The 25,567-nt window shown below is 32.7% G+C and overlaps 1 protein-coding gene across 4 annotated transcripts in view; it reads left to right on the top strand.

The window, feature by feature from the left end:
- KMT2E (lysine methyltransferase 2E (inactive)) overlaps window positions 1–25,567 on the top strand; it is an 87,883-nt gene that overhangs the window by 41,449 nt on the left and 20,867 nt on the right. For 3 of the 4 annotated variants that reach the window (XM_045828324.1, XM_045828323.1, XM_045828325.1), the window contains 10 exons: window positions 5,684–5,798; window positions 6,855–7,084; window positions 10,366–10,446; window positions 14,439–14,497; window positions 15,617–15,789; window positions 16,181–16,219; window positions 19,133–19,363; window positions 19,485–19,615; window positions 20,638–20,755; window positions 22,027–22,136. In XM_045828324.1, the coding sequence (XP_045684280.1) occupies window positions 5,684–5,798; window positions 6,855–7,084; window positions 10,366–10,446; window positions 14,439–14,497; window positions 15,617–15,789; window positions 16,181–16,219; window positions 19,133–19,363; window positions 19,485–19,615; window positions 20,638–20,755; window positions 22,027–22,136 (1,287 nt within the window). Of the gene's footprint in view, window positions 1–5,683; window positions 5,799–6,854; window positions 7,085–7,490; window positions 7,580–10,365; window positions 10,447–14,438; window positions 14,498–15,616; window positions 15,790–16,180; window positions 16,220–19,132; window positions 19,364–19,484; window positions 19,616–20,637; window positions 20,756–22,026; window positions 22,137–25,567 lie in introns of those variants that run through there. The other variant, XM_045828326.1, reaches the window with a different exon arrangement.

Below are 25,567 nucleotides of genomic sequence, written 5' to 3' on the forward strand. Positions count from 1 at the left end.
AATCTGCTTTACAAAAGGGTTACAAAGGAACCACTTTATTTCAAGGCACTTATTTCAATATAATTTTGGGAGTTATAGGAGTATACTTTAAAATGAATAAACTTTATAAGGAGTTTACTTTGACACATATTTATTCCTCCATTAAATGATTTTAATATAACAATGATTTGATACTTTGCAAATTTAGTGATTTTTTTAGAATAGATGTAGCTAGACTCAGACTGAGAACCACTCTATTTGGAAGCTTGAATTACTGTGGAGGTAAGGTCTTAAAATAATTTAAAAGCAACTTCAGACTGAATATTCCTAATAATACCTGAGAGGTATTTCTGAGGAGATAAGTAGTTACACATCTGTATAATTCATAATAGTTGAGAAAATGCATTTTCAGATTCTTTGTATGATTTGAGCTTTATTCTGTATTGCTAGGAAGAAGGTGAAGCACAGGTATATGTAATTCCACTTTACAAATAAAAGTTTAAGTTCAGAAAGGTGAATACCCAGCTATATCCATCAAATGGCCAGCCTCAGACATATAAGTCCCAATTCGGTATTCTTTCTACTAGAGAAAACTTGTTAATTTTGATGGAGTCTAGGAGAGAAAATAATAAATGCGTGTGAGAAGGTAGTTGACAGCATGTAAGTAATAAATGAATAATACAGTAAATAAGTGCTATAGGAATCCATAGGAATTATAAAACTATGATGAGTTGAAGCAATCAGGAAAGTTCTCCTTAAAGAGCACTTTGAAGTGAGCCTTGAGAAAAGTGTTGAAATTAAAGAAGTGTTAAGAGAGATTCCACAGATAGAGGTTTAGAAATAGAAATACCCAGTACATATTCCTGATGTGGGAGAAAAGGAGATAGTAGACCATTCTTTTAGGTACCCACTGTATAAAGGACATTAAATGTAAGATTAAAAGAAAAACTTGGGGAACTTAAAAAATGTTTTTTAAATAAACAAATACAGCAGTAGGGAAAGCAGTATTACTCCCAAGTGGCCATTACTCAGCCTTAGGAGTATTCACAATTTTGCCAATCTTTTCTCTATTCCACAGTTTTTTTAAAGTATTTAAGAACAAATTCTGTGTCTTTTTAGTTATATATTGCAGTGTACATCACTAAGAGATAGGGACTTTTTTTAAAACCACAATACTGTTATCTCAAAGAACAATTAAGAATACTTTTTAAATATAAAATACCCTTAAAATACCAGTTTATTTTCAGACTTTCCTCACTCATCTCAAAAATGTGTTTTTGCAATTGGTGTGTTTAAATTGGGATCCAAACAGGATGCACATATTGTGTTTGACTGAAATATCTTTTGAATCTGTCTTTTGAATGTGCTTTTCATCTGTGACAACCATTTAGATTTGTTTTCCCTTATATCAGTTGAAGAAACTGGATCATTTGGCCTATAGAAGTTTCAACATTCTGAATTTGGTGTCATGTAGTATTCTACCTGGCATTTAGATCTAGAGATGATTAGCTTCAAATTCCCCACCCCCAACCTTTTCTCTCATTTTTCTTTTTAGCATGATATTTTCTATGTGGGGCTTTATACTTTATATTGTATGACATTAGGAGAGGCACATAAAACTTGATTGTCTAACTTCCAGTGAAGATAGGAATGATGAATAGGCCTTTATAAACCTTATCCTTTAAACAGCTTTCAACCTTTTTCAAGGTGTTAGTTTCTGTACTTATTTCTTGCCTAAATCTGTTTTTTGTTGAGGGTTGAAGATTGGTGATTTTTCTAATTTGGTCATTTCTTCTGCATTTATTAGCTGGTATGGAACTTCCAAAAGAAGCAGTCAGTACCCAAGTGTTGGCTTAGTTAACAAGAGAGTATACTACTTTATTTTTATTTTTATTTTTTTTTTAATTCCTCACCCAAGGACATGCTTATTGATTTTAGAGAAAGAGGAAAAGAGGGGTTGTGGTGGGGGCTGGGGAGAGATAGAAAGAAAGAAACATCGATCTGTTGCCTCTTGTACAGGCCCAGACCAGAGACGAAACATATGACCTAGGCATGTGCCCTGCCTGGGAATTGAACCCATGACTTTTTGGTTTGTGGGACAGTGCTCCAGCCAGCTCAGCCACACCAGCTAGGGCAAGAGCATACTTCTTAATTCAGTTTTAGAGCCAAGTTGCATATTAGAATCTCTTTTGGTGCATTTAGTTCCTCTACTTATGGGAAACAATTCAAAGTTTTGAAAAAGTGAGTTCATATACAGATTCTGGTGGTTTTGACCATTTGACCATACCTTATTGCTTATATATTGAGAATACTCTAATTGATTGTCATTTTTGAACAGTTTGAATTTACAGACTAGAATGGTATCTTTTGGGCAGTTTCATAGGTAAAAAGATTATCTTTTTGGGAATGATTACTGTCTTACTGATTTAAGAACATATACAAAGCAATATATGAATGAGTACAAATACCACACACTCTTTGAAAAGTGACATTGAAATTATGTAAGTGAAATTTTATTTATAGGATGAACACAGCACCATGGTTTATGTTTTGATACAAAATTATTTGTAGAAATAGAAATACCATGCTAATGTAGTTTCTTACTTGATGATAAATGCTGTACCTGTATATTAGCTGAGTATTTATGTGAATATATGTAAATTGTCTAGAGCACTGTAGCAACTTTTACACAAAATTTATTATTGCATAGTCTCTCTAGTCCTGTTATTAAAGTTTATTAAAAGTTTGTGATAATATTTCAGCAGATTTTGAGGAAAATTCCTATGGCCTGAATATAGTGATTTTATTAGTATGAATTTCTATTGAGCTGTTCATCAATACATAAATATGATAGGTTTGCTTGGATTTAATGAATCATTTTTTTATTGATTGGGCATTGGAATGATTTTTGCTCTTCACATCTAGTTTTCTATAATTAGTTTATGAGTAGTATTTCCCTGAACATCTCAATTCTGAGGTTCTTTAGTAGGGGATTACTTTCTTAGGATAAATTTCTAAAGATGGGAATACTCAATCAAAGGATACTTGACTTTGGTATTCATCACAGCATTGTTTTCAGATTTATTATGTTCTGGCATTGCAGAGCTTTGAGGATATTTATCAGCATGGGACTTTTAAAGAGTACTTCTATGGATATTTGTTGCCCTGTTACTTAAAGAAAAATGCTATCTTATGTTTCAGGAAAATCCTTAAAATATATCAAATTTTTTATATAATTGTTAACCTTTTAAAAATTACTTTTAGTAAGAAATGTCATTAGAAATGAGCATCTTGGTAAAGTTTCTCTGCCTTCTTACATTGCCAGCTTGTCAGTACCACAGCTTTAATTTGAATCATGAGGTTATGCAGGGCGTTTGTGACTTGTTTATATGCTTGCACTGCAAGTTTTATTTTTATTTCTAACTGTTAGTTACTCCATACTATCAAAGTTTTTGCCATACTCTTTAGTAATACATTCAGAGTTTACTCTAAATCCTTAAGAGTGAATTTTTCTGGCCACAATTGCTACACGTAGCTTTAATAATAGTAATGTAGGTCAGGAATTGCTAAAACTCCACTTCCTCCTCCTCCTATGTAATTTTTAAAGAATTCGGAAGGAATAAGATGTTGTAATCAAAGGTAGTTAGGCAGCATCTATCTATTTTATTTGCATTTTTCCCTTTGTTTAGTATATCTACTTCCAGGAATCCAGGTTGTGGAAATACCACCATGTATGCAGAACAGATACATGGAAGGGTGTACAATTGCAGTGATGTCTTTAACAGTGAAAAATAGAAACAATTAAATATCCAACAATAGGGAAATTGTTAAGCAAGTTGTGATACATTCATACAATGAAATAAGCAATTATTCCCAGATACATATTGACACTGAAAACTGGAAGAAGCAAAGTGTGAATCATATAGTATACATTGCCAGTTTTTACAAAACAACTGTTAGATATATTTATGAATAGGTTTAGAGGAGGATACACAGCATCTTAATATGGGTATGTCTGGGGTTTGGATGAAGGCATGGTCTTTCATTTTCTTATGTGCCTCTGTATTTTATATTATAAGCATGTATAATTTTAAAATTAAAAATATTTCTATTTAAAGAGAATGAATAGGTGAATTTTTAATACAACAGCATAGATATTAGGTGAGTACTTGTTTTCAGACTATTAGGTGAGTACTTGTTTTCAGAACATTTTGGAGACTCTTCCTTTGTAATCTCCTTCAGACCATTTTACAACCTGAGTTTGTGCCTCCCTCTCTCTACTGAGTGTAGCACACTGGGTCTCCCAGCATTGGCAACATGGAGCTAAGCTGAGACTGTGCAAGTAATGAGTAAAAGGCAGGCAGTATATCAAGAAGTAGTTGACTATAGAAATATGACGAATTAGAGAGTGTAATTGCATTAAGAAGTCTTAGACCATGAAGAATGCAAATTGTACTAAGTTCTACATAAAGTTTTGGATAAGAGATAGAATAAGGGTTATTATGAAGAAAAGTCATCTCAAGTGGTGGTTATTGGTAAGAATAAAGGCATGGAAATGAGTCATGTTGCGAGTATGCAAAGGAGAAGTTAATTTTAGTGTGAACTGTCCTCAGAAGTAGGTTCAGCACCCATGTTGATTGATAGAAATTACCGGAATAGGGCTCAGGAGGATTGATATGACTAAAGAAGTTGAGAGAGTGAGGTATATAAATGTTAGGCCAAGGAGCTTACAAATCAACCACCATGGGTGAGTTGTTACTACCAGTTGTATCAGTAGTTGGCCAAGTCACCATCACAACCATTACCAGGCCAGACCTGCTGATCTTATACTACCTAAGGCTGTTGCTTGTATTTTTTAATAAGCAAGCTTTGGTTTAGTGTGAGATTCCTATTTCTTAGCTTTACTAGTATTTCCAAGATTTACTGTATCTTTTCACACTATAACACGTACAGATGTTGCTTGACTTACAATGAGCTTAGGTCCTGATAAACCCTTAATAAGTTAAAAATATCATTAGTCAAAAATGTATTTAATATACCTGGCCTATCAAACATCATAGCTTAGCCTAGCTGGTTTCTATTGAATACATACTGTTTTCTAATGTTTGTAAAGTCGAAAAATCATAAATTGAACCACTGTAAATTGGGACCATCTGTAGTTTTACATAAGTGAAATGTATACTTCACATTCAAATTGGGGTCCGTATAGTCAGTGTGCCCTTAGTCCAGTTTAAATTATTTCTACCACTTTTACCTACCCTTATGCTTAGCATCCCCTGTATCACTGACTGTATTATATAACATTTAATCTTTAGTAATATTTTTTAATGATAGAGAAACTATATTTGAACTCGAAAGGGACATTTATTTTACTTAAGCAAAAGCTTTGTTATGATACGGAATTTAGATAGGATATATCTTATCCACAGGGTGCCTGTCTAGTATAAAAAATATTTTATTGGCAATGACAGAAGAAAAAAATGACTCTCAGTTAAAAAAAAAAAGGCAACCAATCGATGTTTCTCTCTCATATTGATGTTTCTCTCCCTTTCTTTCTTCCTCCTTTCCCCTCTCTCCAAAAATAAATAAATACCATCTTGAAAAACTTTGTGTATAGCCAATAAAATTAGTGTTTATAATTTTAAATTGATTAAAAGGAAAAGAATAAATGGAATTCTCCTTGATGCAACTTTTTTCCCTCCAGACCAGAATCTGTAGAAGCTAGCCCTGTGGTAGTTGAGAAATCCAACAGTTACCCCCACCAGTTATATACCAGCAGCTCGCATCATTCACACAGTTACATTGGTTTGCCCTATGCGGTAAGTGTCAAGCATTTCTCTAGAAGGGTATTTTTTGTATCTAGAGGTTGAAAGTATGTGTGTGGTATTAAGGTGTGCTTAAAACTGAGTACTTAAAAGGCATACTTGTTTTATACTAATCTAAACAGGTATATAATTTATAGTTTAATATTTCATTGTTCTAACTATTGAAGGGATTAAAATTTAAGGGGAACTCTTTAGAGGTGTTATTATTACTATTATTTTTATTTTGTGCTATTAGTAGCTTGGTGTTAAAGTCTATTCTTCATAAAAAGACTGTAGGTAGAATTGTACTATCTACCAATAATTTTAAGTTACAGAGTAATTCTTATAGAAAATGATATAGTTACCGTTTATTGAGCACTTATGTGCCAGACTCTGGTAAGAATTTTTACATATAATACCTCATTTAATCTACAGAAAAAACTTCATGAGATAGATATAATTTTCATTTCTACTTCATAGCTGAGAAAATGAAAGCTTATCTGAGTTAACTCATTCAATATTGCATAGCTAGTAAGAGGCAGAACTTAGATTGGAACAGTTGCAAAACTGGACACATATGTGATATTGAGGTACAATTATGAGAGATTTTTATTACCCTGGCCAGCATAAAAAACACTCAATTTTTAAAAATCTCCTATTAATACTTTATAGTGATAATGTCTTTTGTAGTTGTTTTGTTATTCTTTAGCCTCTTCATTCCTGAGTTTCTTGTTTTGTTTTCTTTACTTCTCACATTTTGCACCTTCTTTTATCTTGAAAGTGGAGATATGTGACTATAGGACTATGAGGATATCCTCTAATTTGGGGGTTGAGGGAGTGGAGTTTGAAGGAAATCATTATGAGGTGACCAAGGTTGTAGACTGACATTTTTACTTAGTAGTATAGTTTAATATTTAGTTTCACCAAGTCATTATTTTAGAGCTGTTATGGAAGAAATGGGCCAATTTCATATCTCTTGAATATTCAAATTAAGGATTGAATTTTAACTTGCTTATTAGCTCATATCATTGTTGAAATTACATTGTGCTGTATTTATGTTCAATAATCCAGGACCATAATTATGGTGCTCGTCCTCCTCCAACACCTCCGGCCTCCCCTCCTCCATCAGTTCTTATTAGCAAAAATGAAGTAGGCATATTTACCACTCCTAATTTTGATGAAACTTCCAGTGCTACTACAATCAGCACATCTGAGGATGGAAGTTATGGTACTGATGTAACCAGGTGTATATGCGGTTTTACACATGATGATGGATACATGATCTGTTGTGACAAATGCAGGTAAAATATTTCACACCACTAGTTTATTTTTGTTTAATGAATGCACTTTAAAATGAGACTTCTGCTACTATCATTGCAGTCTGTTTTGTTCCTAAAAAAGCCCCTATGGGAAAAAGCTATCTTAAAGTTGATTAGAACTCCTTATTATTAATGGAGTATTAGGCAGTCAGTTTTGATAATTATTCACATAGGATCACATCTCTCTTTTCACTCATGTAATAGTAATATAACTACATAACTAGTAGACAAGATAGAAATGAGAGGAGAATTGAGTCCTTTGTATTTCCTTTGGAATTATTTGTGCTGTGTAATCAACTGTGATTTTCCAGTTTGGGGGAAATTATACATTTTGATTGATGTTTGTTTGACCTGACTCTCTCACCTCCTTTTGACTTGAACCTTGCAGCACTCTGGAGTCTCCTTGAACCAGAACCACAGTCTCCCCTCCCCCAACCCTGGTTCAACCACCAAGAAAGACCTCTTCCCCTAGAGAAGGTGTGATTGGGACAGAAAGTGGGGCTTTGTTTTCTTTTTTCTTTCTTTTTTTGTTCTGTTTTTCTTTTTTTGGTGGGAGGGAGTTGGGGAGGATGGAGAGGGAACAGTAGGATTTCAGCTTGAAAGTTACTGAGTCCATCCCCCGCATAGTGTGGGAGTATTTAAGTAGTGCACTGTAGAAGTTAAGAAATTTTGATAGCTTTACAGAATTCCCTGGGTCTGGTCTTTATGGCATAGCTTTGTTACTTATTTGAAATAGTCCAGCATATATAAATATTTGAGTGTGAGTATAAATATGCATCCCACAGCCAAATATAAGTTAGTTTGCATTATTTTGTAATAGTGTTCCCATTTATTAGGTTAAGTTATTAGGGCTTGGGTGTTATTGATTATAAACATGCAGTTAGGGTTATATTTCCAAAAGTTCATTTACCTGTCTTTGCTAAAAGGGGAAAAGTAGCTTTAAGTGAAATATGAAATTTGATATCATTTTTAAGGGAAGTTTGTTACTTTAATATTTGAGTGACTATTAATAAAACCATATTGTGGTACTCTTCAAATTTAAAAATAAATTATCATTTCCTGTGACACCTGTCAGTACCATCAGCAGTCACTTAAGTAAATTTATTCATGAGGTAAATTTAAAAATAACCAGTATTAACTTGTTTTCCTCATTATTTTTAATTAGCTACTTATTAGAAAATATCAATTCATATTTTAACCAGTAATGTAAAAGTGGTTTCTTTCAACTGGTTTTGTCTAATGTGACAGATTACATACCATTTTCAATGTTTTTACTTTAATGCACAATCTAAACAGTGGTTTTTTGGTTTTTTTTTTTTGGTTTAATTACAACGATCTATATATAATATAGTTATCCCTACTAGAAAATAGTGAAATAGTCTTTAGGATTTATACTTATCTATAAATTTTTAAAGGACCAATTTACCCTTTTTGGGTTACTCAAGGTATTTGCTTTTCAGTGTTCTCTTTGTTAGGAATCTATTTTTTTATCATTCTGTTTTTCTGCTTCACCTGTAGTGTATAGCAGGGCTTAATCATTTCTCCTCTGTTCTCGTTTGACATTGCTTCTATGTATTTTCATGTTTCTGTTGCCCATACTCATCTCTTTCAAGTGTGACTCAGATCATTTACTCATTTTCTAGTTTTTTTTCTTCTGTTGTCTGCATGACATCATTGCTTCCCCCCCAAGTTTAAATTAGTAATTTGTTATTCTGACCATCCTTGTTAGGTGCTCTGCCTTTTGTTTTGTTTTGTTTTGTTTTTTTGCTTTCCCCCCACATCTTTGATATGTACATATCATTGCCTTCCACATTCTACCAGTTCTTGTCCCAAGGTTCTCAATTAAGAAGTGAAGAACAGTATGATAACTTTAATAGCTTTGTATGTTAGAAGTGGCTAATTACTATATAAAAGATTAAGGCTTTTTAGAAACAGGCATATATATCAATTTTAGACCAATCAAAATCTTGGCAATAAAATACAATAATAATAACATAGAGAAGTTTGCCTCAATCTAGACCATGTATTCCATTAAAAATAATTAGAGAACAGAGAACAGATTTAATCTCTGTCCTCATGGAATGTTTATTGGATTCTTTAACTTCATGTTCTCTGCCATCATTCTAGTTCTGTCTTTTAACTCAGGTCTGGAATTTTGCTAAAGCCTCTTGTTTTTTCTGCTTTCAGTTTTTTTCAGAAGTATTTTTTAATTTATTGATTTCAGAGTGATGAAGGAAGGTGGGGAGAGAGAGAGAAACATCTGTTCATTGTTCCACTTATTGATGCATTCATAGGTTGGTTCTTGTATGTCCCCTGACAAGGGATCAAGCCTGCCACCTTGGTGTATCAGGACAGCGCTCTAACCAACTGAGCTACTTGGCCACAGCTTGCTTTCAGTTTTACTTTTTTGAATTTACAGTGTGTATCATCAAAGCATCTAGTTATTACCTGTTGCCAGTTAGAGGAAATCTACACACATCTTGACATTCCAAGTCTTATATAATCTGACTACACATTACTAATCTGTGTTCATCCTTCTCTGTTTTTCAAAATGAACATTCCTCTTCATAGATGTTAAGCACTTTCTGGCTGTTGCTCCTCCTACCTGCCTACTTGAAGAAAACATTGCTACAATAACGAATCTTTTCTTCCTAATTTCCTAAACAAGGTTCTGTTTAAGTTCACTGTTCTCCAGGGTGCTTTTTCCATTAACTCCAAGTAGTGTGGCCTTCTCTACTTTGTGATTGCTAATATTTATAATGTATATATTTTACAGTTTAAAATTATATTTTCTTTACAAACTTTCATTATATATAATATCTTAAATTTGCCCTCTTTTAAAAAAGATTTATTTATTTTTAGAGAATGGGGAAGGGAGGGAGAAAGAGAGGGAGAGAAACAACAATGTACAAGAGAAACATCAATCGGCTGCCCCCACACTCACACCCCCAACTGGGGGCTTGGCCCTACAACCCAGACATGTGCTCTGACCAGGGATTGAACCAGAGACCCTTCAGTCTGTGGGAGGACGCCCTCCCTACTGAGCTACACCAATCAAGGGCTGTCCTCTTGGTTTTACATCTCAAAGTTTTATCTCCCTCAGGATCTATTTTAATGAATTTCTCACAGCACATTTTGGTACTTTTACAGTACTAAAGTCAAAGTAGGCACCTAAGTAGTAGTTAAATGGAATATCAGATCTTCATTGAAGGATGATTTTAAAAATACTTTATATGTTCTGCTGTTTTTTTTTTCTTTTTAAGTGTTTGGCAACATATTGACTGCATGGGGATTGATAGGCAGCATATTCCTGATACATATCTATGTGAACGTTGTCAGCCTCGGTAAGTTGTACATACCAATAAAATTGCCAATAATTTTACTTAGATAATCTTTAGTTAATAGAAGTTATGTATGGATTCTAGATTAAAAAATGAATGGATATGTTATCAATTCTAGATACACTTTTCATTTTTATGGGGTATTTTTTTTTTTGCATTCTGACACCTCTAAAATCAGGAAAAATCTTCCCATTGGTTTACTGTGTAGCATTTTTACTTTATTAATGATGCATAAAGTAATAGTGCATCTTCTAAGTGGTGGCATGTTTTTTCACTGGAATGCACTATGTTAAAGAGTTACTAGGAGGACATTGCCTTAGTTTACAGAATTTTGTAAATTGATACTATCTTTCCACCTGTTGCAGTAATGTGTTCCCCCTGACCCATTTTGGTGTTTTTAAAAAATCTTTTTATTATGGACATTTTAAACCTGTATAAAAATAAAATACTATAATGAACTTGCATATTTCCACCACCCTTCTTCAACAATTGTCAGCAATCTCTTTTCATTTATATTGCCATGTGTTTCTTCTCCCCTTCTATTTTAATGTAAATCCCAGATATATTATTCCATTCATATATATGTATTTAAATATATATTTATTTATGTATATGTATATAAAAGAATTATTTTAAAATAATCATGACCATAAAACCATTATCATACATGGAACAAAATCTATTATCTTTTAGCCACTGCTAAAATGCTGATTGATTGATATACATCTCCTAAGTCCAGAGTAATCTAAACCTACTCCTCTTACCCCACCAACCCCAGTCTCCTTTAAAGTCATTCTTTACATCCATTAATTTATTAAGGGTTGCACGTTAGTGACTTGTTAATTTTATTGCTCATCACTTATTAGCTGAAATATTTCTATAGAAAAACATGTCCCCATACTAACTGTTCAGTTCTTTTAAGGTATATTTCAATGAAGAAAGGCAGGATGGATGCTTTGGATTCTTAGCCTCTATTTACCAGTTTTTAGAATAATGAAAAAAGATTTTAAGTATCATTATGAACTCAGAGATTGAAATGTACTGGATGTCAGTCTATTAGATCTTTATTGATGTTCAAATTTTGCCCTATTTTTGGTTGATGGGAACTTCTTCAGGTTGGCTCTCGGGTCATTTTGACCGTACCCTAGTACTGCTTGATAGTTTTTGTGCTACCTGATAATGACAAGATGTCTCAAGCTTATCTTATACTTCTGTTCCCCAAAATCAGAATTGGTTTTCAAGATCAGAATCTCAAAGAGGTAGCCATGCTTCTTCCTATTAGATTGATCACTGTTCCCACATCTGTTTTAGCAGACAAAGCTAGGAAATGTTTTGTCTCTTTATTTTTAAGATAAAATACATCAGTTTATACTGATAATTGCAATTAAATTTCGGAATACAGGGAAAAGGAATACATTTTATTTAACCTTCTTTGTACTGAGATAAAGTTGGTATATAATGTTACGTAAGTTTCAGGTGTACCTCATTGTAATTTCACATCTGTATGCCACTTAACCATTTCTCTGTTTCATCTATATCTCCTTTTATCCTAGTTCTCAATAACACAGACATTAATGTAATTAGAATAGCATAATTACTGGTATTCACTTTCTTAATCCCATAGAACACAACAGTCTCAATTGTAGTAATGCCAATGCTAGTACCAACAATATGATTAGGTAAAACAGTTTAGATTTTTTATTCCTTAGTTTTCCCAAAGGATTTATTGTTAATTTATTGTATTTAAAGTCTCCTGAGAAAATTGTACTTTGTGGTTATAACACCAACTGGATACAGAGTTACGTTGATTTTATTAGTTTTATTTTGATTTTTAAAAATTAGACCTTCTAGTTGTAAATTCATATGCAGTTGTGAAGTAATAAAGAGATCCTGTGTATCCCTCACCAGTTTTTCCCAGTAATATCCTACAAAACTATCAATACGGTACAACAAGAATATTGACAAAAAATTTTCATCACAAGGATCCCTCATGTTGTCTTTTATAGTGATGCCAACTTCCCACCAGGAGGTGGGTAGTTGCCCCTCCCGTCCCTGACCTCTGGTATCCATTGATCTAAACTCAATTTCTGTAATTTGTCATTTCAAGAATTTTACATGAATAGAATCATACAGTTAGGACCTTTGGGGACTGGCTTTTTTTACTCAGTGCAATTCCCTGGAGAGCAGCCAATTTGCTGCGCACATCAGTATTTCATTCTTTTTTACCGATGAGTAGTGTTCTGTGGTATATATATATATATACCACAGTTTGTTTAACCATTCACCCATTAAAAAACATTGGGTTATTTCTATTTTTTGATTGTTACAAATGAAGTTGATAGGAACATTTGTGTATAGGTTTTGAACCTAAGTTTTGTTTTCTCTGGGATAAATGCCTGAGAGTGAAATTGCTTAGTCATATGTTAGTTTAATACGATATTATGGAACTTTTTTGTAGAGTAGTTGTACCAGTTTACATTCCTACCAGAAATATATGAGTAATCCTATAGTTGTTTTATTTTTAAGGATTACTTTTTATACTGTATTTCTGTAATTATATATTCGTATAATTATTCAAGAAGAGTCCCATCATTCGGAAGTCACATATTTAAAATAAAGTATATTCAAGTAAGTCTAATTTCTGTCCCTGTTCCTTGTACCCCCAAAATAACAATTTTTAAAAAATACCATTTTTCCATTGTTTTCTTACTAGAATCAGATATGTATGTATTTATTTGTATTCCCCTCCTTACCTAGGTAAGCAGTATCATATAGAGTTTTTGCCACATTTCTTTTTTTCTCTTAAAAATATATGCTGAAGATCACTAAATAGTATATAGAGATTGACTCATTTCTCTCTGTTGCTTCAAGGTCGTCCATTTTTTTCATGTACTGTAGTTTATTCATCCAGTCCCCTTTGAATGGACATTTGAGTTGTTTCCAGTCTTTTGTCATTGCAAATAGAAACAAGATTGTTCAATAAAAGGGCAAATATAAATGCAAAGTTTTGTTAGATATCACCAAATTTCCCTCCATTAGGAGCTGTACCATTTTGAATTCCCACCAATAATGGATAAGCATGTCTATTTTCCCAAGCCTCACAATAGAGTGTTTGACAGACTTGGATTTGCCAGTTTAACTAGGTGAGAAATGGTAATCTTAGTGTTATACTTTCCATTTCTTTACTATAAGTGAGGCTTTTCTGAGTGATTTTGTTTTACTTGATAAGACCAAGGATTTTTTGATGGGGTAAATATCTGTTGATGAATTCAGTAAGAGTTGGTTAAAAACTCACCTGTAGGTAGGGCAGTCTGTTGAGCAATTTCTGCTTATCTCATTCTGTGCTGACTAGGATAGTTATCAGTGATGCAATAGGATAGTTACTGTACATATCCTAGTAGACCTAAGGCAAGCCTGTTACTGTGCTGTAGGCATTTCAGTCTAGAGCCCTTATTCTTCCATCTAAAAATAATAATCTAGTGTTATTTGACCTCTAGACTAATAAGTTAGAGAGTAAAACATGAGGGAGAGAAGTAAAACAATTACTATTTATGATGTAATGTATTTTATGAGTAGAGGCTGGAAGAGGTTAATGAAATATTTTACTTAATTGTTAAACGTTTAGCATTTATTATTTCAAAAGTGAAAATAATTTTAGGCAAATGGTATAATGCAAATAGATTCTAATTTAGTATCATACATTTCTTTTAAGAAATTTAATTTGTAATTTTTGTTACATATGTTGCATTAACATTTTTTCCAGACTTGCTTTAAATATTAAATATTCAATTGTAGTGACTAAACTGGCATCAAATGCTAATAATGCTAGATCAAGTTCAGTGCAAGGCAAGGGATAGGACATATATTTTATACTGTTGGTTTTCCAGTGAGACTATTAGAGAATTTGTAAGTTTATCACATTAAAAACAAATTTGCTTTATATCTAAATTCACGAAAGTTTGATAAATAATAATCATATTAATATTTTAATGTAGGAGTTTGGATAAAGAGAGGGCGGTGCTACTACAACGTCGGAAAAGGGAAAATTTGTCAGGTGGGTGAAAAGGATCTGTACTGAATTAGGATTAGTGTGATTGAGAGAATAAGTGGCTTGCATATTTTTAGTTGTATGTAAACACTTTACTTGATGTATATTGATTATATATAATTTACCATCTCAAATACAGATTTTAAATGTGGAAACTAGAGGACACTAAAATAAAAATTTTAAATCATTCATAGCTTTCTACATATAGGTAACCTATTGATTTAAAGAAGTTAAAATATATTTGCTCTTCAGAAAGATGGGGATCCATCAGTTTATGATTTGGAATCATGTTCCTTTCATTTTTAGGAACAGAATTTAGAAGTATAACATTTGATACAACTTTCATTTTAGTTTAAAACATGTTGATGCCAATATAGGTGGTTTTTTGTTTTGGGGTTTGTTTTTTTTTTTTAAGTTTTATTTATTTTTAGACAGAAGGGAAGGGAAGGAGAAAGAGAGGGAGAGAAACATCAATGTGTGGTTGCTTCTCACGTGTCCCCAACTGGGGACCTGGCCTGCAACCCAGCCATGTGCCCGGACTGGGAATCCAACTAGTGACCCCTCAGTTCACAGGCCGGTGCTCAATCCACTGAGCCAACACCAGCCAGGGCAAGGTGTATTTGAATAACAAAAAGTTTATTGAACTACTCTTGTTTGATTGACATTTGAGTTATTTCTAGTATTTTTTGTTTTTAATACAAATAGTACCTTCAACAAAACCGTCTTGGATAAGTCTTTTGTCTTTTACCATTTTCTCTTTGGATTGATCCCTAGAAATGGGAGTGTTGGGTGAACAGGTTAGTGTACATACAATTTTTCTAGATCTGGCTACCTTTTGGAGTGAATTTTGAATTTCCACTGGCAATGTATGCTGTGTATTTCCCACAGTCACTCCAGCTCAGTGTGTTGTCAGACTTTTATATCCTTTCTAGTTTAATGTATGACTACTGACATTTGTAGTTTGCATTTCAAGGTATCTTAATATGAATGAAGTAAGTGAGGAAGTGAAAAAAAAAGTTTATTCTTCAGAAAGATGGATATATAATAGTTTCTCATGTGGAATGCTCTTTCATTGTTTGAAATAGAAGTATTTTACATGCATTAATTTTTATTTTGCTTTTGAAGATGGTGATACTAGTGCAACTGAGAGTGGTGATGAGGTTCCTGTGGAATTATATACTGCATTTCAACATACCCCAACATCACTTACTTTAACTGCTTCAAGAGTTTCTAAGGTTAATGATAAAAGAAGGAAAAAAAGTGGGGAGAAAGAACAAAACATTTCAAAATGTAAAAAAGTAAGTTTTCATTTTTCATTTTTTTAGATGAGTAAGAAAGTGGTGGGAGCTGAAAGGAATTTTACAGGAACTACTGTATTTTTTATATCCTTTCAATGTTTAGCAAATGTTTTTCTATGGTTGTAATGGTGATCACACAGAAAACTTAGACTTTTTGTTAGCATTATATCATAAGCATATTTCATGTTCTTACATAGTCTGTATTCTATTTTTAATAGCAGAATAGTATTCTGGTAGATGACTTTATTTACTTAAACATTTCCCTAGTTTTTGTGATATTGGTTACACCAAAGTTTTTGTTACTGTGAGACTTCAGTAAAAAGCTGCAGTAAACCGACTGATTCTTAAGTTTTAATTATATCCAAAACTCAAGAATTCCATTTTATTTCAGGCCTTTCGTGAAGGATCTAGGAAATCATCAAGAGTTAAGGTAAACATGTTAAATTTAAACCCTTAATAGCAGCTGTCAATTATTCAGGAGTTTACTGTTACTTGTTCATAATTTTTGTGCTTTTTTCATTTGTATGTAATTTCATTGCTTATTGTTTTTATCAGAATTGGAGCCATAGAGAATTCTAATCGGATAAATATACCACTCTGAGTTTATTAACACTGTTTAAAAACAGCCAAAATGAGGTGATATATCAGCAATTTCTAATATTAAAATTTTGAGTATCTGAATTTCAGTTATTGCATTCCATGTCCCCAGTACATTAGGTGTTAATATACTAGACATATGAATGCAAAATCACATTTGGAATTTGAAAATTTGATTCTTTGCATAGTTCAGATTCCAGTGATTTAGTTATCAGTTGTTATAAAATAGTATAAAATCATCATAGATCCACCATGTAAGACTAGTCACTTATATCTTGAATTAATTACAATAAATCCTCAATTTTGTAGATGCTAAGATTGCTGAAAGAAGCAAGGTTCCCCACCCCTGCCTCCCTCTAAGAGATAGGTTTGTGTTGAATCACAGAGGTCAGCTGTACAGTGTTACTATAGTTTTTAAATTAGGCAGTAAAGACTAGTGGGTTTTTCACATTGTCAGATGTTAAAATAGGATGTGGGGAGCATGTTACAGTATATCTGTTATTCACATGGTATGATTATTCATAATAACTATTCATAATAATTCATTATTTCACATGCCTAGAAAACAAACCATTAAACAGTTGTACAATGATTATTTTTGGGTATTTTCGTCTTTCTTAAGAATGTTAATGCATGGTGTCACTCAGCATACATTAAAGTTTCATGACATGTTCTTTGTATTACAGTTAGGATTTTATACTTACTATGTTAAACTTGGTTTTATGGTATTTTCTCTGACACAGAATAGATTTGAAAAAGTTTTTGGATTAAGCTGTTAGAAAAATTGGTACTCCAGCAATTCTCCTTTCTTCCCAATTTATCTAATCACTTCAATAGCAGGCCTAATGAGGAAGAAGCATATTTTACTTAGCTGAAATATTTTCATTTATTACATAGAGTGGTGAGTCTTTGCGCACTTTTAAAAATAGCTTTTTCTTACCTTGAAGATATCTTTAAAATCATTACAGTTTTAATCTATAATTCTCTAGCATTTATAAGGTTCAAGAAATATAGAAGAGCTGTATTAAAGATATACCATGTCAGTATAGAGGGTTTTTTTCGGGGGGGCAGCAGGGGGAGATGCAAAACAGAAAAATTTGAAAACTGGATAGATGTCTTTTAAAAAGCTGAGAGAAGACTTAACATGTAGTGTCTCATTTGTATATCTGTTCTATATCAAGTAATCATTATGGTGTAGAATAGGTAAGTACATAAAATATCAATTAGTGAAATCTATCCCCACCAAATAGTTGAGCAACTTACTATATAGTTGATGCCGGGGTTACAGATGTCAACTCCCTATGCAGTTAAAAATTCGAGTATAACTCTAGACTCCCCCAAAACTTAAGTTGTCATTTAATGTCCGAGGAGACTTGGTTCCAGGGTGCTCCACAGATATCAAGTCCCCTATATAAGATGGCATAGATCAGTGCATATAGTCAGGCCCCTGCATCCACAGACTCCCAACCATAGATTGAAAACAACATAGGTATTTATTGAAAAAAATCCACATATAAGTGGAACACAATTCAAACCTGTGTTCATGGTTCAATTGTAAGTTGCTTTACTGTAGAAAAGAATATGGAAGGTTGACTGATAGTAAATTTTAGTGTTTCTTTATACATGTAAATGTCTAACAGGATATATAAGGGTCTTTGTGAAATCTGTATATGATGTTAAAATTTCATTTATTTATAGATAATGTCAGTCTCTAAAATAAAAAATTTCACATGCTGCCTTTTAGGTTGTTCATATAGAAAAAAATTGTTTTTCAAAGTTTCATATTGTAGAAAGAAAACAATGAATAACATTTACACCTAAATTGAAATTTCACATGTTAAATGTTATAAATTTGAATTATGCTAGTAATAAGATAAAATATATGTTCTTGTTATCAGCATTAATTGATTTTTATCCAAAGATTGCAAGAAAGAGTTATTCATGGGAGTTCTGGTTTTAATAAATTTTTTAAATGTAACTGTGCTTTTCTATAAATTGCATCTCAGTGAAAAAAAATTCCCCATTTTGTTTTGTAACATTAAGAAGAAAGGCATTTATTCTTATCTTACAGGTTTTAATAGGGGCTATAGAGGAGGAGTAAGCACTTAAGCTTGAAGGTCCTTGCCCTCATTATGACCCTTGAATTTAGGCTATGGACCATTTTGATCATTTCACATTCTGTAAAAAATTCACATGTCAGATTTATACTGTGGACAACTGGAATTACACTAAGATATCAAAATACATTTTTGTTATAAAACGTTAAAATTTTAGTATATAAAAATAAGTTTATACTTAATATGCAGTATGCGTAGTTTACATAATAATCACACATTTATCCAGTTCAATAGAACTGTCAGTACAGAATAGATATTGTCAGTCTCTAAAATAAAAAATTTCATTTGCTATCTTTTTTTAACTATTAGCTGACAGTGACTACAAATCTTTGGGTTTGCAATTTTATTGATAGCCTCCATTAGCTACAGTAGTGACAATGAAACTTGAATTTCTACTATTCCAAGTTAACTCGGCTTTCTTTGGTTTTCCAACTCATGTTTGTGTAGCATGCAGTATAAAAATGTAGTAAGCTGCTCATTTATGGTCGTCTCTTCACTAGGACCAACTTAGCCTAATATCATTTCTAGTTTATATTTTGTTTGGATTGTTATTTATTTTGTGCATATTATGTGTGTACATATAAATACTTTAAGTCCAGATATTGATGCTTAGTTTGCTGTGATTTTAGGGTTCAGCTCCAGAGATTGATCCGTCATCTGATGGTTCAAATTTTGGATGGGAAACAAAAATCAAAGCATGGATGGATCGATATGAAGAGGCAAATAATAACCAGTATAGCGAGAGTGTTCAGAGGGAGGCACAAAGAATAGCTCTGAGATTAGGCAATGGAAATGACAAAAAAGAGATAAATAAATCAAATCTGAATACCAACAATTTGCTCTTCAAACCCCCTGTAGAGGTAAATATATATATCATTTGCCAAAAAGTAATAAAACAAAACCCTTTTTCTACTGTATATCTTAAGTAGTTAGATTAAAGGAATTCAGGTTTAATTAATCTTAATATTTCTCTGATTTTAGAGCCATATACAAAAAAATAAGAAAATTCTGAAATCTGCAAAAGATTTGCCTCCTGATTCACTTATCATTGAATATAGAGGGAAATTTATGCTAAGAGAACAATTTGAAGCAAATGGATATTTCTTTAAGAGGTATGTTCATTTATTTCTCCATAGTAGTTTTCTATTGTTATATATTGAATTTTGGCTATTTTAGCGAGATGCTCTGTTTATATGTACTTTGTTTTCATAAGTGATCATTTTATATTTAAAATTGTAGTGTAGTTGAACAGTGACCTTTGAACTATAATAAAACATAACATAAAAATGCAGAGATATATTCATCAGTCTCTTACCCATTTTTATTTTGCTGACACAAAAAAAAATCTACTTCAAAGATAAACTGCAGCAATATAGGTGTATGTTAATTAAAAACTAGATTACCTGAAATTAAAGGAACTGTATCAATCCAGGACCTTTCCTAATTTCTTACAATTGCTAGAACTTGAAAAGACCATTAGTGACTGTCACAGGCAAAAACCGCTTCCTCTTAATTAGTTTTGATTTGGTTTTACATCATTGCCACCATTTTCAACTTGCACTTTTCTGGGTGTGGAATGGCTTTGGAGACCTTTTCTGTGGTTTGTAATTTTGGGGGGAAATTGATGCGATCCTGTCATAGCCATGCTTTGCTGAGGTATAGAAGTATTATGTTTGTATCTCTAGGGAGATAACATTTTCTGTCTGTATACTAAAGTTATTAAAAATATTTCTTGTTTATATTTCTTGTTGTTTCTTGAGTTTTTACTTAAGATACAAAAGATATAGGGGACTCCTTCCCTTTTATGTAGCAGATTTGACTGAAATAGTTATAAATGAAACACTTAAATGCACTATGAGATGGGGACTTTAAAGCCATCCAGTTATGAGTACTTGCTTTTTATGTTTCTTTGTAAATTTGAGTTTCCACCTCCAATTAATTACCTTTGATTTATGTAAGGTTATAGGAACAGATAAAAATATTACTAGCATGAACTAACCTGTGGTTAAGAATAGGTTCTGTTATCAAACTGCTTTATAATTCAACTCTTGGCTTTACTACTTACTGTGAGTCTTTTAGAAGTTTCCTTAAATTCAAAATACTAATAGTTTATAATACATTTCTTTCTTTGTAGACCATACCCTTTTGTGTTATTCTATTCTAAATTTCATGGGCTAGAAATGTGTGTTGATGCAAGGACTTTTGGGAATGAGGCTCGGTTCATTAGGCGTTCTTGTACACCCAATGCAGAGGTAAGCTTATAGAAACCTTTTTTCGAGATCGGTTGGGGGTGTGTGCAACCTGAGTATTAACCCCCAGTACTTTGGGATAGCTTAAAAACACTTATTAACCATTGATGCATTTTATACTACAGCATCTTTCCATTGTGAAAAGTTAGGTGATACTGGCTTTGTACTCTTAAAAATTAATACTTTGCACATTAAAGAAATTGTGATGTTCCTTCTAAGAGGAAATATTAGAGCTTCTATTTATCCTAGAAGCTCTATAAATGTGGGTCAAATACATGTTCTGATTTGATCAAGATAGATAACAAAACCAAAAGCTGAAATAGCTTTTGTACATGCTACAATAAAATTGTGTTTTAATGTGGAAAAATACACTTTTAATTTTGTAGTTTTATAGTATTAGTTAAGAATGTGGATTTTGAAGCCAGACTTACTAGATTCATGCCTTCTCATTGACTAACTCAATTTACAACCTTGTCTATGCTTCAGTTTTATCTGTAAAAAGGAGTTGTCATGTAGAGTACCTAGAACAGTGTCTGTCGTAGAAAAGTATAGGGTTAACTGTACCGTTATTGCATTTTATCAAATCAAAGATACTGTCACTTTAAAAACTCCCAATTTCGGAAAGCATTATGCTAAGCGAAGCAAGCCAGGCAGTGAAAGACAAATACCATATGATCTCACCTTTAATAGGAACCTAAACAACAAAACAAAGAAACAGGCAAAATATAACCAAAGATACTGAAACAGCGGACAGGCTGACAGTGACCACAGGGGAGAGAAGAGGGAATTTCAGGGGACAATGGGAAGGGTTTACAGGAACAAATTTAAAGGACACATGGACAAAAACTAGGGGGAGGGTGGTAATGGGAGGGAGGGAAGTGGGGAGGGTTGGGAGGAGGGGCTGGCTTGGGAGTAAAAGGGAGAAAACTGTACTTGAACAATGATTAAAATAAAATAAAATAAAAAAACCCTCCCAATTTCAGAGATACTAAAAGGTGAAAAAATATGCATTGTAGAGTTGATGAAATATGGTTTCTTTTTAATACTTCATAGTGGGTTGTAGAGTTTACATCAAACTTGCATTGATGTTATCTTTTTCTCAGTTGATAACCACTGATTTATAGTTACAAGTCTTGTAATTAATGCCATATTTTCTATGTTGTATTTGTGAATTACTTTGAAGAGTTTTCAAAATTGTAGGATAAGATGCTTCTAAGGGTAGAAAATAACCTATAGAAATATCTTTTTATAGACGTTACTCTTTTAATTAACAGGTGAGGCATGAGATTGAAGATGGAACCATACATCTTTACATTTATTCTATACAAAGTATTCCCAAGGGAACTGAAATTACTATTGCCTTTGATTTTGATTATGGGAACTGGTAAGTTCAAATCTGTAAATACGTTATCTGTTGTTTCAAAATAGTTCCTTAATGTCCTCAAAAAACTAGTTTGTCTTTTTTTTTATAGCTTTTTATTTTTTTTTTATCATAAGACAAAGAACTTGAAAACAAGCAGTTTGGTATCCAGATCCATTACAGCAATGCTGCTTAGTTCTTTTATAAACTTTCCTTAATTACTATTGTAATGAAAATGCTAATGGAAATTGTGATTGGTAATCCTAATTCAGCCATACAACACTGACCTTGTTTTGTTTCATTTTTTTTTTAAAGATTTTATTTATTTTTAGAGAAAGGAGAAGGGAGGGAGAAAGGGTGAGAAACATCAATGTGAGAGAGAAGCATCAGTCTCTTTGTTGCTTCTAGTGTGTGACCTGACCAGGAATCAAACCAGTGACCTTTTGCTTTGCAGGGTGATGCCCAGCCAACTGAGCCACACCAGTCAGGGCAAACTTTCCCTTTTTGATTACTTTGTTTATGTAGAATTTCACTTCTATTTTTTATTTAAGTATAATTGGTATACAGTATTTTATTAGTTATATTAGTTTCAAGTGTTCCATATACTGATTCAGCATTTTTTACCTTACAATGTGATCAGCCCACTAATTCTAGTAATACATCATGCATACATCACAATATTATTGACTATTTTCCTTCACCTTTTTCACCTATCCCTCTACCCTCCTCCCCTCTGGGAACCATCCCTTTAGTCTCTGTATCTGAGTCTGTTTTTGCTTTGTTTTTTTATTTTTTAGATTCCATATGTATTTTTGATGAGTTTCCAAACTGTTTTTCATCGTCACACCAATTTGCAGCCCCAATGACAGTGTAAAAGGGTTCCCTTTTCTCCACATCTTCCCCAACATATTATTTGTTGATTTTTTGATAATAGCCATTCTGACTGTTGTGAGGTGGTATCTCACTGATTTGCATTTTCCTTCGATTAGTAATGTTGAGCATCTTTTCATACATCTATTGGCCATCTATATGTCTTCTTTCTTTGGAGAAATGTGTTCTCATGTCCCCTGCCCATTTTTTTATTGGATTTTTTTTTTTTTAAGTGTTGTGAGTTCCTTAATGTATTTTGGCTGTCAACCCCTTATTTGATATACCATTTGCAAATTTCTTCTCCCTTTTGGTAGTCTTTTTGTTTTGTTGATGGTTTCCTTCACTGTGCAGAAGCTTTTCAATTTGCTGAAGTCCCCATTTGTTTATTTTTGCTTTTGTTTCACTTGCTCAAGTGGACATATCCAAAAAGATAACACTCAGACTGATGTCAGATAGTTTACTACCTCTGTTTTCTTTCAGGAGTTGTATGATTTCAGGCCTTACATTTAAGTCTTCAATCCATTTTGAGTTTATTTTTGTATATGTTGTAAGAGAGTTGTCCAGTTTTCCCAACACTACTTGTTGAAGCTTTCATTTCTCCATTTTATGTTCTTGCCTCCTTTGTCCTTAAATAGAACTAATATTTTCTATACTTTTTAATTAAATGTAAATTATAATCTGATTTTGCATTCATCTTTTCTTGTTTATTTTGTGATTCGGTTCTATTGCTGATTGCAGCTCTAGTTCATTTCTTTTCAGTGTTGATGGTATTTGTCTATTCCACTATTGGTGGACATTTAGATTTATAAACAATGCTCCTATGGCTTGTTTGCATATATACATGTTCTCTCCATGGTGGGACCTACGGGTAGAATTGCTGGGTTGTAGAATGTGCACAGCCTCAGTTTATATTAAACGTAGGGGAATGACCAGTTCATATTCCCAGTTTTACTTACTTGCTCCACTTTACTGTAAAAGTTTAAAAATTGATGCTAATCCATGTGAAATGGCATCTTTTTATATTTTAAATTACATTATCCTTGATTATGAACCTAAGGATCTTTTAATCTGTGATTGTGGCTTTTCTATCTCGTGAATTGCCTAATCATCTCTTCATGTTTTCTGTTGGGTAGTCTTTCTCTTACTGGCTTCTGGGGCGAGGGGGGGCATTATAAGCATTTCAGTTCACTTCCTCCTATTCTGTATTTTATTTTTTAAATTTTGTGTGGTACCATATTTAAATTGCGGTAGTTTTTAATGTTCATTTTGGTTTCAGTCAATGAGAACTCTTCAGTATGCATCTCTATTTGATTGTTAGATTTATTACAATATTTCAAGTGTTTCCTTTTTGGCCCTTTCTCCCCTAGATGGTGGAAAATTTAAGAAAATGGCTCTGTGCTTATTGCTTTCAGAGACTGTATTCCATAATGGTTAATACAAGCTTTTTATAATCTGTCTGGTTTCCAATTCTAGCTTGGTCACTTACTAGCTATGTAACCTTGGACCAGTTTCTTGATCTCTTTGTGCCTCAGTACCTCATATATACTGTGAGAATAATACTAACCTTACGGATTTTTTTGAAGATTCAATGAGTTAACGTGTTTAAAAGTTCCCCACACAAAATAAGTAGCTTAATACACACTAGCTGTCGCCATCATTATTTGTACTCCTGTTATCCTGAAATCAAAGAAGACATCTAAAAAGAGTTTCAAATTAGTTCATATTAACACCTAATTTGGGGAGATGGGAGGTGTAGACCAGAAGTATTTGAATTCTCTCGAATTTCATAGAATTAGGCATTTTGACCTGTACCTTTCTACTAGTGTTGAAAGTGAATGAGTAGGAGTATTAGAAACTTGTGAAAGTCAATTATTTTTATTGTCAAACATTAAGCTACTTAATACATGCAAAGTGGGAGGCTTTTTTTTCTTGGCTTAATGTGGGTTTGGGTATTTAGTCTGTGTTCTAGATATGAACTAAATCTTGATTGTAGGGATAGAGATCAGAGCATTATGAAATATTGAGAGATGAAAAGTGTGGGCTCTAGACTTGGATCTGAATGCCATCCCTGCCACTTACTTATGAACTGTGTGACTTTGGGCAAGGTACTGTCTCTCTCTGTGCTTTAATTTTATCTGTAAAATGAGAGTAACAATTATCACTACTGTGAAGATGAAAGATAGTAATTTTTCAAGCTTCCATTTGAAAGAGGGAACACTTAAAGAGGGGCAAAAGGAAGTGTTACCTGAATTTTTTTTCAGGGTAGGTTTTTAAAGAAACCTGGTTATTGAAACAATTTATGAAGTATGAGAAAGACCAGTTAAGTTTTGGTATTTATTATATCTAGCATTTTTTAATTTAGGTCAAATTTAGGGTCAGTATTTTGTCATTTATATGATTGTATATACTTTATAACATTCTGGGGCCACTGAAATAAGTATGGTTTTTGCTTTAATGTGAGCCACAGTATCATTTTACTGAAACAAATTCAATTTTAATTTATTGGAGTTTTTTTTCCTATCAACCATTACTAGTTATCCTTATGATTACAATTGAAGGCCCAGAAATCAACTTTTATTACATTG

Source organism: Phyllostomus hastatus, unplaced genomic scaffold (genome assembly GCF_019186645.2).
Source record: "Phyllostomus hastatus isolate PE091 unplaced genomic scaffold, TTU_PhHast_1.1 phas_scaffold_78, whole genome shotgun sequence".
Taxonomy (NCBI): domain Eukaryota; kingdom Metazoa; phylum Chordata; class Mammalia; order Chiroptera; family Phyllostomidae; genus Phyllostomus; species Phyllostomus hastatus.